Source organism: Schistocerca gregaria, chromosome 5 (genome assembly GCF_023897955.1).
Source record: "Schistocerca gregaria isolate iqSchGreg1 chromosome 5, iqSchGreg1.2, whole genome shotgun sequence".
NCBI lineage: Eukaryota > Metazoa > Arthropoda > Insecta > Orthoptera > Acrididae > Schistocerca > Schistocerca gregaria.
The window spans coordinates 416113017-416126052 of record NC_064924.1 but is presented as its reverse complement, the minus strand read 5'-3'; the positions used below and the strand labels follow the sequence as shown (position 1 = coordinate 416126052).

General features: G+C 37.7%; 1 protein-coding gene across 4 annotated transcripts in view; it reads left to right on the top strand.

The window, feature by feature from the left end:
* The window catches only part of LOC126272399 (oxysterol-binding protein-related protein 9), a 480270-nt gene that overhangs the window by 236806 nt on the left and 230428 nt on the right, over positions 1–13036 (top strand). For 2 of the 4 annotated variants that reach the window (XM_049975222.1, XM_049975223.1), the window contains 2 exons: positions 1472–1606; positions 2238–2355. In XM_049975222.1, coding sequence (XP_049831179.1) covers positions 1472–1606; positions 2238–2355 — 253 coding nt within the window. The remainder of the gene's footprint in view (positions 1–1471; positions 1607–2237; positions 2356–13036) is intronic. The other 2 variants (XM_049975226.1, XM_049975225.1) reach the window with 1 other exon arrangement.

The window sequence follows — 13036 nt, the reverse complement described above, 5'->3', positions numbered from 1 at the left end:
GGTAAGTCATAGATCTCTCATGAGTAATTTGAAGGCTGTGTAGTATTGGGAAAGGATCCTCTAAATTTCTGTCCAGCTCTACAATCAACGTTTTGGTGTTTATTTCATTTTGCAACAAGACAGTGCATGAGCACACGGTCCTCACTTTGTGAACATCTTCCTCCAGAAGGTAGGGGTCAGTCGAATGGAATGGGCTGGAGTATTTGCTGACTCAAACCTAGTTGTGCATACAAATATGCACTTTTGAACAGACTGCCTTATTTTTGTTTAATTTTGTTTTTATTTCACACTGGAGTCTCCACCCCCCCCTCCCTCCCCCCTTCCTCTCCCCATAAGGCTTGTTCTGTCATTCTCTGCTCCCCTTGAATTTGAGCTCACTCTTACGAGCAAGTGGGTGCAAAACTTTTTTTAAAAAGTAGTTGTAATGAGGTCTTGTGAATGAGGTGGTGCAATAATGACAGTGGTATATTATTTGGAATGAGTGTCATTTAAATCCCTATTTTGTCACTTTGATTGTTGTCAACGTTTTCTGAAATTCACTTCAGGAAAAAGCTGCTTCACTCCAATGCTCACAAAACTGTAGCCTTCATTTTTTGTAATATTTGAGATTAATTGCTGGAAAGAGATTACATGTGCTAGTAGTATATGTCTGTGATAGGGGATTCTGTAACTTAGATTTGACTGCCTCAACTCAAGATTACAACAAACCTCTGTGTCATGCTTCGTAATGTTTCATTTGCTGCCTACACGTATGTAACATATGCAGTTAGTTGAAGCTGTTGTGGGTACATAAAACACTCGAGCAGTGTCTCAACACTGACTGCACAAATATTTTACATGCACTCTCTTTGACTGATGAACTGTACTTAACAAAAAGTTACCAAAACTTTTTAGCAACTTTAGCCATAATTCAGTCAATGTGATCATTGAGTTTTATATTCTTGTGCATTGCTTGTCCTATTTGTTTGATGAGACTGATGCCAGCTGTGATTCATTAAAATTGTAGTCACACGAGTACTTTTTTTTTGCATTCAGCTAAGCTTGTAGCTTTACCGTGTCCCAAATTTACAACCCTAGCTGGTCTTTGCGTCTTGTTAAGGCTTAGCTGACTAGCTGGGAGTTCCTTTACCTTTCTTCATAGATAATTTCTTCACACACCATTTGTGATAAGGTGGTAGTTACAGCATGAACAACAACAGTCCTGTTGTCACTGATGCACATCTCTGGTTATGTGTACCATTGTTGCGTCTTTTATATAACAAAGGTTCACAAGCCTGAAAATGCTTCAGGTTGTTCATGTGGGTTTCCAAACACCTATTTTTCAGCAGTTGACATGCCAGCTGACTACTGTTTAGTTGAAGTAACTCAATATTAGCGACACATCAGTGAATGGCATTTTTATAATGTTTTTAGACCCCTTACAAAAAAAAGGTTTTACAAAACTTTATGTTGTCATGGCCTGTCTTTTTAGGTCCAGTGTCAACAAGCAGAATCACAACAGCTCCCACAAGTCCTTCTGTGTCTATTCAAACAGGAGTTGAACTGGGTTCTGAATGCACAGAATCGCGCATTCCTGTCCCACCTCCACAACAGAGGACTATACCAGGTACAGCGTCTTTCAACTATTGGATCATTCTGTATTTGCCATGAAGCACTGTCTTTGAACTCTTAAAGCCATTCCCTAAATTTTGATTCCTGTTGGTTTCCAATTCATTTGAAATATTTAGTATTTGATTCGAAGTTGGCTTATTGCATGTCCTTTCCATATTAAATGGTTTGCACATCCTCTGGATCTCTGAATCTCTCATTGATAGTACATTATCCAGATGCTGCATGAGCATGATTATTTTCTTTCCTGCCTACCTGATGTAGTATTTGAAGTACAATCGGGTTGCAATTTCATGTTATTCTCTGGCTTACTGCAGATGTCTTAAAATTCTTCATAAAGTTCATACACCTGTCTATTTTCATTCTTCTATAGTGCATGTTTTAAGTTAGTTCAATTTCCATGAAATTAGATCTTTGATAGTACCTTTTTTGAGTAGTTCAAGTAAATTGAACATACTGCTGGTTTCTTTCAGTTAAATAGATGCTTTTTTTGGGAGTAATTATCATCTATATTCTCTGAAGTATGGATTTTGTGTGCGCGCACACACACACACACACACACACACACACACCTACCTTGAGTTATTTTCAGAATTATATACTAATCTAAATTTATTATTGTGAAACAGATATTCCATGTGGAGGAGTGACACTTCCTGTACCAGAGACATCATATTCTAGCTCTGAAGATGAAGATTTCTATGATGCCCATGAATATGCAGACACACCTAGCCCTGCTTCCAGCTCGTAAGTGAATTTCTCTATAAGTAAAATTACTGAAGCTAGTAACCAACACACTAGTCAATGTTTGAAAGGAATTATGCAGGTCTTGCAACTGTGGTTTGAGGACATTCTGGCGAGTACCTGCTGCCTCAAACAGTATGCATAAACGTTTTCTTCCTGTTGAATTGGTGTGCTATTTTTCAACATCAAAGAAATGCGTAGTTCATAAACAAAGAACCGTTATGGGGGATCATGAAAACTTGCCTTCCTTCATAAATATTATGTAGTGATGCACTTCTCAGGCCAGGTCTACACCAGATGCCTCTGTTTCATGTAAACACACTATGCAAGATGGAGGAGAAGAGGGGGTGCGTGTGGGGGGGGCAGGGGGCGAAAAGTTTCATGTATGTTTTTCTCCTATACCTCTTCCCCCTCCTTCAGTTTATTAAATAGTAAACTGAATACTTTTTCCCTTGAGTAGGCAACCATACCATTAGAATAAGGGAAAATAGTAACACGACTTGTCCTGCTGACAGAAAAGTTTTTACGTTATTCGCTGCCTTTTTGTATTTCATGTTACCCTCTTTTTCAACCATTCCTTGTTCTCTGAGTTTCAGAGATGAAACCACATTTCAACTGCTGATATAAAATTCCAGATAAACCCAATGGAATTTTATTGAAACTAATGAAAATATACTTGAATGACATTTATTCAAATTGTCATGACACCCATTGAATGGGAAGCTTTTATAAACTAAAAATTTTGTGTGATATGGTGGAAATGGCCGGTCAAGACAGCAATATCAGTGAGCTTGTGTACCCTCTAATTTGATAAACATTGAGCACAACAATATGAATGTTTTACACAGTTTAATTGTTCATCCATGTTTTTAGACATTATGAGTGCTTATCAACTTCAGTGAATTAATACAGTATTACTCGGTTTTAAAGCCACATCATTTACAAATGAAGCAGTCTGAAAACTGAGAAAATTTTATTTAATCAAGCCACTCTGAGAATCTCATAGGTCATATGCATTACCATTCTTAAATTCATAAGTCCTTTACTTAACCTTTGAAAATGAATGGGGAATCCTTAATGTTTAATCTGACTCTGGCTTCATATTTGATTGAGTTGTCAGTTTATAATCAAGTTTTGTCCATTTCTTTCAAAAATCTTAACACTTGATTGTTTATACAATCATCACAAACAAGCATCTAAATGTACATTTATGAAGGTTCAGAGCCATACTTTTTAAAAAGATTATAGAAATTTAGCTGTCCATGTTTTAGGCCAAGAGCTGTTGGAATGTCGGTCAGGAAAATGAAACAATTGTGAGCATGCATAGTATTGCTAAACAGGTAAGTTCAGGAAAAAAAAAAGTTCGCTGTCCCATATTCTGATATTGTACATTCAACTGAGCAATTTTTTGAAGCTCTTTTTTGCCTGAAAGCTCAGAACAGAGAAGGCTGGCTCTGAGCCGGCATGCCAGTTGGAACGCCAGTATGATGTACTACTGTCAGGGCATTGCCACACAACCTCCAAATAGCAAATGTTGCAGTGCTACATAACAAGGTAGTGTGGAGTAACACTTAATAACATCAGCACCAGAACCACTGTGAAGTCAAACATAGGCAGAAATACCAGAGCTCGAAGACCCAGAATAATTATTGACTTACCACAATGAGGCAAGGAGCACTGACAGGAACGATAAACGAGGAAAAATGCGTTAATGCGTCCAGAGCCACCCTGCCATGGATGTGAGATCTGTCCTTTAAGTAGTGAAACTTTCAGAGCTACACACATTCATTCATACTGCCATTGTTGTCCATGTCACTAGGACCAGGGAGAAGAACAGTGAACTGAGTTTCAGTGAATCCATGATAGGCTGATCAGTGATGGTCTCCCTGCTATCTGCTTGCTGACTTCAGCACTGAGATGTAACCAACCTGATGGATATGGTAGTCTACTGCTGATGCCTAATCTAACATTGTGGATGAGGTGAAGACTATTGTGTTGCTACCCCTCCTCCACGAAGGGATACCTTGGATGGTCTGCAAGCTGTTGTCTCCGGGCCGACTAAATATGGCACCTTCACGCTGTCCCCTGGTTGATTTGCAAACATATGTTCCAGTCTTAGTCGAACCATGGTGGGTAACCAGGGCGCAGTCCTCATAACAGCCAGCATTCTGCACCACAGTCAGCTGTCCTCACCTGAGTGTGCGGCTGGCTGACTATGAGAGTGCTGATGTGGGAGCCACACTGTACACCTTCATCCCAATACTGCTGCGAGCACAACATGCAGCCGTTGCTCTCTGACCTGTGGGACATCAAGTCTCGCTGATGGGGCATCAGCATTTATTTTCAGCAAGCGCTTACACCCACACTGAAAACACTTTATAAATCTACAAACTTGACAAAAGTTTTTGCATATACCACTGTGCCGTTGATGCTCTTTGACACGAACTGGACCACTCACCTACTCTCTATCCTCGGTCTCCTGCTCACAGAGAATTGCCAGCTGTCCAGGTTGTGACAGCTCTCCACCTAATTTAGATTCTTTATGGTAAAATTTTGTTACTTGCTACACTGGCATTTTTCTGGAATTGTATTGAAAATGGGAACAGAAGGGATGCGAACAGAAGGGATGCTCTGTGTTCTGCTTCAAACAATAAATTCTGTTCATTTTGTTTTTGGTCTGTGTTGAATAAACAAATTGTGTTTTACAAAGTTTATTCTAGAAAAAAGCAGGCAACAATGATAATTACTGAGATCTAATGAATCTAAATTGTCACCCTTACAATGTTACAAAATACATGAAAAGAAAAGAGGATGGAGGAAAGATGAGGACTTTTACAATTAAATTTTATGTATAATATACCAGTAAACTTGAATTGTTCAGCCAATGAAACTTTTTAATACATCACTATTAAGTCATAGTGACAGTGGACATTATTGGGCATTGAACTGTGGAAATGTTTCCTGGTTGGGCAGATAGTGCTGACTATATGATGATGTTGACAGTCATGTTAACACAACAAATCATCAGGCAATCCCTAAGTATTATGCTGCATGCGTCCTGTGGCATTACTAAAGCCATCATAATTGTGTGGACTATATTGGTATTATTATTGACAGCTTTTATTTTTATGTCTCATGTCATTGTTACCAGACGTTTCTTTCCCACATGAGTCACAATAATTACATGATGGCTTGAAGAGCATGATGATGAATTCCAGTAGTTATTTTTGCCACCAATTTTGCACCATGTGAAGCAATATATGATTTTAAATTGTTGATAAATTATGGTAAATGTCCTAAGGAAGTTGAACATTATATTCACCTTCACTCAGCATCAGTCTAATTGTGAATATATTATCCTATTTTGTATTTAAAATATCTGTAACACCCCAAATGTATGCAGAATTGGTCAAATCACTTATCATGTTAAAATAGGTGCATCACCTGCAAAAACTGAAAGATTTATTTCTGTTATCAAATATGTTTACCAAGTTTTTTTTGTAATTTTTACTAAGCTCTGCTTATAATTTATCCCAGTTCAGAAACATCATTTGCTTTGGAACATCATTTGCTTTGGAACATCATTTGCTTTGGAACATCATTTGCTTTGGAACATCATTTGCTTTGGAACATCATTTGCTTTGGAACATCATTTGCTTTGGAACATCATTTGCTTTGGAACATCATTTGCTTTGGAACATCATTTGCTTTGGAACATCATTTGCTTTGGAACATCATTTGCTTTGGAACATCATTTGCTTTGGAACATCATTTGCTTTGGAACATCATTTGCTTTGGAACATCATTTGCTTTGGAACATCATTTGCTTTGGAACATCATTTGCTTTGGAACATCATTTGCTTTGGAACATCATTTGCTTTGGAACATCATTTGCTTTGGAACATCATTTGCTTTGGAACATCATTTGCTTTGGAACATCATTTGCTTTGGAACATCATTTGCTTTGGAACATCATTTGCTTTGGAACATCATTTGCTTTGGAACATCATTTGCTTTGGAACATCATTTGCTTTGGAACATCATTTGCTTTGGAACATCATTTGCTTTGGAACATCATTTGCTTTGGAACATCATTTGCTTTGGAACATCATTTGCTTTGGAACATCATTTGCTTTGGAACATCATTTGCTTTGGAACATCATTTGCTTTGGAACATCATTTGCTTTGGAACATCATTTGCTTTGGAACATCATTTGCTTTGGAACATCATTTGCTTTGGAACATCATTTGCTTTGGAACATCATTTGCTTTGGAACATCATTTGCTTTGGAACATCATTTGCTTTGGAACATCATTTGCTTTGGAACATCATTTGCTTTGGAACATCATTTGCTTTGGAACATCATTTGCTTTGGAACATCATTTGCTTTGGAACATCATTTGCTTTGGAACATCATTTGCTTTGGAACATCATTTGCTTTGGAACATCATTTGCTTTGGAACATCATTTGCTTTGGAACATCATTTGCTTTGGAACATCATTTGCTTTGGAACATCATTTGCTTTGGAACATCATTTGCTTTGGAACATCATTTGCTTTGGAACATCATTTGCTTTGGAACATCATTTGCTTTGGAACATCATTTGCTTTGGAACATCATTTGCTTTGGAACATCATTTGCTTTGGAACATCATTTGCTTTGGAACATCATTTGCTTTGGAACATCATTTGCTTTGGAACATCATTTGCTTTGGAACATCATTTGCTTTGGAACATCATTTGCTTTGGAACATCATTTGCTTTGGAACATCATTTGCTTTGGAACATCATTTGCTTTGGAACATCATTTGCTTTGGAACATCATTTGCTTTGGAACATCATTTGCTTTGGAACATCATTTGCTTTGGAACATCATTTGCTTTGGAACATCATTTGCTTTGGGACATCATTTGCTTTGGGACATCATTTGCTTTGGGACATCATTTGCTTTGGGACATCATTTGCTTTGGGACATCATTTGCTTTGGGACATCATTTGCTTTGGGACATCATTTGCTTTGGGACATCATTTGCTTTGGGACATCATTTGCTTTGGGACATCATTTGCTTTGGGACATCATTTGCTTTGGGACATCATTTGCTTTGGGACATCATTTGCTTTGGGACATCATTTGCTTTGGGACATCATTTGCTTTGGGACATCATTTGCTTTGGGACATCATTTGCTTTGGGACATCATTTGCTTTGGGACATCATTTGCTTTGGGACATCATTTGCTTTGGGACATCATTTGCTTTGGGACATCATTTGCTTTGGGACATCATTTGCTTTGGGACATCATTTGCTTTGGGACATCATTTGCTTTGGGACATCATTTGCTTTGGGACATCATTTGCTTTGGGACATCATTTGCTTTGGGACATCATTTGCTTTGGGACATCATTTGCTTTGGGACATCATTTGCTTTGGGACATCATTTGCTTTGGGACATCATTTGCTTTGGGACATCATTTGCTTTGGGACATCATTTGCTTTGGGACATCATTTGCTTTGGGACATCATTTGCTTTGGGACATCATTTGCTTTGGGACATCATTTGCTTTGGGACATCATTTGCTTTGGGACATCATTTGCTTTGGGACATCATTTGCTTTGGGACATCATTTGCTTTGGGACATCATTTGCTTTGGGACATCATTTGCTTTGGGACATCATTTGCTTTGGGACATCATTTGCTTTGGGACATCATTTGCTTTGGGACATCATTTGCTTTGGGACATCATTTGCTTTGGGACATCATTTGCTTTGGGACATCATTTGCTTTGGGACATCATTTGCTTTGGAACATCATTTGCTTTGGAACATCATTTGCTTTGGAACATCATTTGCTTTGGAACATCATTTGCTTTGGAACATCATTTGCTTTGGAACATCATTTGCTTTGGAACATCATTTGCTTTGGAACATCATTTGCTTTGGAACATCATTTGCTTTGGAACATCATTTGCTTTGGAACATCATTTGCTTTGGAACATCATTTGCTTTGGAACATCATTTGCTTTGGAACATCATTTGCTTTGGAACATCATTTGCTTTGGAACATCATTTGCTTTGGAACATCATTTGCTTTGGAACATCATTTGCTTTGGAACATCATTTGCTTTGGAACATCATTTGCTTTGGAACATCATTTGCTTTGGAACATCATTTGCTTTGGAACATCATTTGCTTTGGAACATCATTTGCTTTGGAACATCATTTGCTTTGGAACATCATTTGCTTTGGAACATCATTTGCTTTGGAACATCATTTGCTTTGGAACATCATTTGCTTTGGAACATCATTTGCTTTGGAACATCATTTGCTTTGGAACATCATTTGCTTTGGAACATCATTTGCTTTGGAACATCATTTGCTTTGGAACATCATTTGCTTTGGAACATCATTTGCTTTGGAACATCATTTGCTTTGGAACATCATTTGCTTTGGAACATCATTTGCTTTGGAACATCATTTGCTTTGGAACATCATTTGCTTTGGAACATCATTTGCTTTGGAACATCATTTGCTTTGGAACATCATTTGCTTTGGAACATCATTTGCTTTGGAACATCATTTGCTTTGGAACATCATTTGCTTTGGAACATCATTTGCTTTGGAACATCATTTGCTTTGGAACATCATTTGCTTTGGAACATCATTTGCTTTGGAACATCATTTGCTTTGGAACATCATTTGCTTTGGAACATCATTTGCTTTGGAACATCATTTGCTTTGGAACATCATTTGCTTTGGAACATCATTTGCTTTGGAACATCATTTGCTTTGGAACATCATTTGCTTTGGAACATCATTTGCTTTGGAACATCATTTGCTTTGGAACATCATTTGCTTCGGAACATCATTTGCTTCGGAACATCATGGCAGATTAAAACTCTGTGCCAGACTGGGACTTGAACCTGGGATCATTGCCTTTCCCAGGCAAGTGCTGTACCAGCTTACCTATCTAAGCAAGACTCATGACCTACTTTCACAGCTTCACTCTACTAGTACTTGTCTGCTACCATCTGAACTTGGCAGAAGGTCTCCTGCATATGTTGGGCTAGCACTCCTGGAAGAACAGAAATTGCAAAGAGTGTTTCCAGAACGCATTTTTACTCTGCAGTGAAGTATGCACTGACTTGAAACTTCCTGGCAGATTAAAACTGTGCACTGGATGTGGACCCACACTGGATGTGGACCCAAACCTGGGCCTTTAAAGGCAAAGGTCTTAGATTCGAGTCCCAGTCCAGCTCACAGTTTTAATGTACCAGGAAGTTCAATATAAGTGCACGCTCTGGTATGGGGATGACAATCAGTATTTAAATTTAACACCTTTGAATTTAACTTTATATATAATTTTTCCTGATTAACAATATGTGAATCCCAACTACAAAAATTTCTACAAAAGTATTTTCCTAATGGAAAAACGACATGATGAATCTGCTGCAGCGATGAAAGGAAGAATCTGCAATGAAGTTGTGAAAGTACATTTTATGTGACATGTGAGGTACACATTCTGGTAGTTAAAGTTAAAGAAATCGTTTAATTTAAGTCAGAGGAAAGGGATTTCTTGCTTATTTTTAGACAAGTAAGGTAAATAAAGTATTCCCTGTGCAAAACATCGCACAAGAGTATAACAACAAAACCTTTTGTGAAAACCAAAACAAAAAGTAAATAAATAAAATGCTTTTGTGGAAAGAGTTTCACAGACTGGTTGGAGGTACAACTGTGAAAACAAAAAGAACAAGACACTAGACAAACTTGGGGAAAACACTGTAAAATAGCCATTACTGGAACTAGCTAATATTTAAGTCACAGTAAATTTAAGGGGAAACTACAGACTTTATTCTGCCTGAGGGCCTGCAGCTCTTCTGTACAGTTGAATGATGTCATCTTCTTGGATAAAATATTCCAGAAGTAAAGTAGCCCCCATTCAGTTCTTTGGGTGGGAAGCAAAACTGGCATTGTTTGGTTTGCAGCATGGACTGTTAGAGAGCCTTTAATCTGTAGACGGTTATAAAATTTGAAAAGAGGTAGGGATATGTTGGAATCGGAGATAGTGGGAATTGGTGAAGTGCAGGATCTGAAAGAACGTACTCCTTGTTAAGTGAGTACAGGGTTATAAATACAAAATCAAATAGGAGTAATGCAGGAGTAATCTAATAATGGACAAGAAAATAGGAACGCGGGTAAGCTACTATGAATAATAAAATTAATACATTTTGGAAGCCAAGGTAGAACAAAGTTAACATTTCATTAAAGCTGCTCCAGTTGCTTTTTTTAAAAACTTTATTAAGTTCCTATAGCCAATTTCGGACTTCGTATCAGGCCATTATGAAGTCTAACTGAAAGTTATGCTGTGGAGAAGCAATGTCAAATAAGACAGTGAGATGGCGTTTCACACTAATAAGTATAACAATGTAATAACTAATAAGATTGTCATGTATGTTTATAGGCTTCATGTGCAAACTGATTATATGTGAAATGTGTGCCTATTAGAAAGTATTTGAAGAACAGGAACCACTGGAAAACATGAGAGTTGAATATAATAGTAAATTGTGTCAGTTTAGTATTGAGGGATTTGACTCATCTGGAGGGTTTATATTGGTAAAAGCAGGTGGAAGTTTGTAACATACAGTAACCCTAGTCAGCCTGCTGGTATTAGTAAGGATACAGCATTGCCTAATCTAAAAACTCTTTGTTATCAGTGAACAAATTATTTTAAGATGCAAATCCTTTTTATATTGGTGCAGTAGTGTTGGGTTGAAACCTAAAGAGGATTCTAAAGATAAAAGAAAAGTAATGCAGAAAAAATAAATTGTACATGACATTTTGTAAATGGAAATATCAAGTCACGTTTTTAATAAAAGTATTTCTCTATACAGCATATGTCTACGTTGGCATTTTTCTATTCTAAATTGGATCAATCCAAAACCATGCAGATTCTTCAATGTTGCTTATCTACAGCATAACTTCCACACTTGATAAAGGCCTAATATAAGGACTGAAACCAGTCGTGTGAAGTTAATAAAGTTCTAAAAAAGAAAAAAAGGGGAGTGGGGGCAACTGATGCGGCTTTTCATCAATTGAACATGAGTTGCGCAATCAGCAGTATGATACGGACATGGAGGAACTAATAACAAAGCTAATGTCCACTGCAGTAGTAAAAGTTTATATGCCATCTACTGGTAGCTCCACAGATAATGAACAGATTGAAATAAATACGATGAGATAAAAGAAATTATTCAGATAGTCAAGGGAAATGAAAATTTAATTGTTACAGGTAACTGGAATTTGATAGTAAAAAAAGGAAAAAAAGAAAAAAAGAGAACCTGGACTGGGAGAAAGAAATCAAGGAGGAAGAATTTTGCACAGAGCATAATTTAATCGGTGCTAATACTTGGTTTAAGAATCATGTAAGAAGATATTAGTAGTGGCTGAGACCTGGGTTGGGTACTGTGGAAGGTATCAGACTGATTATATATTGGAAGACAACTATTCCAAAACCAGATTTTAAATTAAAGATATTTCCAGTAACAGATACGGACTCTGACCATAATTCACTGGTAACTGAGAGTTAAAAGTTCAGAAACTGCAGAAAGGTTGGAAATTTAGAAGATGAGAGTAAGATTAAATTGATAGAACTGGAAATTGTTCAGATTTTCAAAGACAGTATTAGGCAGTGCTGGACTAAACATAGGAAAACTGAACTGTGCCCCTTTTCCTAAACCTCTCCAGTCCTTTTCCTTCACCCCTCTTCCTTTCCCTTCAACCCTTCTGCCAGGAGCAGCAGCCACTGGCTGTGAAAGCCTGCATACATAAAAACTTTCGTGTCTTCTCCTGCTGCTGCTGCTGCCTGGTGAGTAGATTTTTTATCTATCCAATAACATTACAAACAAACAAACAATGAAATGTAAGTATAGCATAACATAAAAATATTTCGATAAGCAGTAGTTCTGTCAACATACATAATCTGAAAGCTACTGTAGAGTTCATGGAGGGAGGTACCTTGTACCACTGCTCGTCACTTCCTCTCCTGTTCCACTATCAGAGCTAGAGAAAAACGACTGCCTATATGCATCCGTACAAGCCCTAATTTTTCTTACCTTGTCTTCATGGCCCTTACACGAAATGTATGTTTGTGATAGTAAAATTGTTCTGCACTCAGCTTCAAATGCCGGTTTTCTAAATTATTTCAGTAGTGTTCTGCAAAAATAGTGTCGTCTTCCCTTTTGGGAAGCAGCTCGGTAACATTCACATATTGATTGAATCTGCTGGTAATAAATCTAGCAGCCAATCTTTGAATTGCTTCGATCTCTTCCTTTAATCTGACTGTTGTGGATCCAAAACACTCGAGGAGTAAACAGTAATGGGTCACTCTAGTGTTCTACACTGAAGAGCCAAAGAAACTGGTACACTTGCCTAAAATCGTGAAAGGCCCCCGTGAGCACGCAGTCATTGTCGCAACACTTTGTGGCATGGACTTGACCAATGCCTAAAATAGTGTGAGAGGGAATATCCACAAGAGTATGAGGGGGTGAAGATCTCTTCTTAACAACCTGTTGCAAGGCATCTCTGATATGCTCAATAATGTCAATGTTTGGGAGTTTGGTGGCCAGAAGAAGTGTTTAAACTCAGAAGAGTATTCCTTGACCTACTCTCCAGCAATTATGGAAATGAG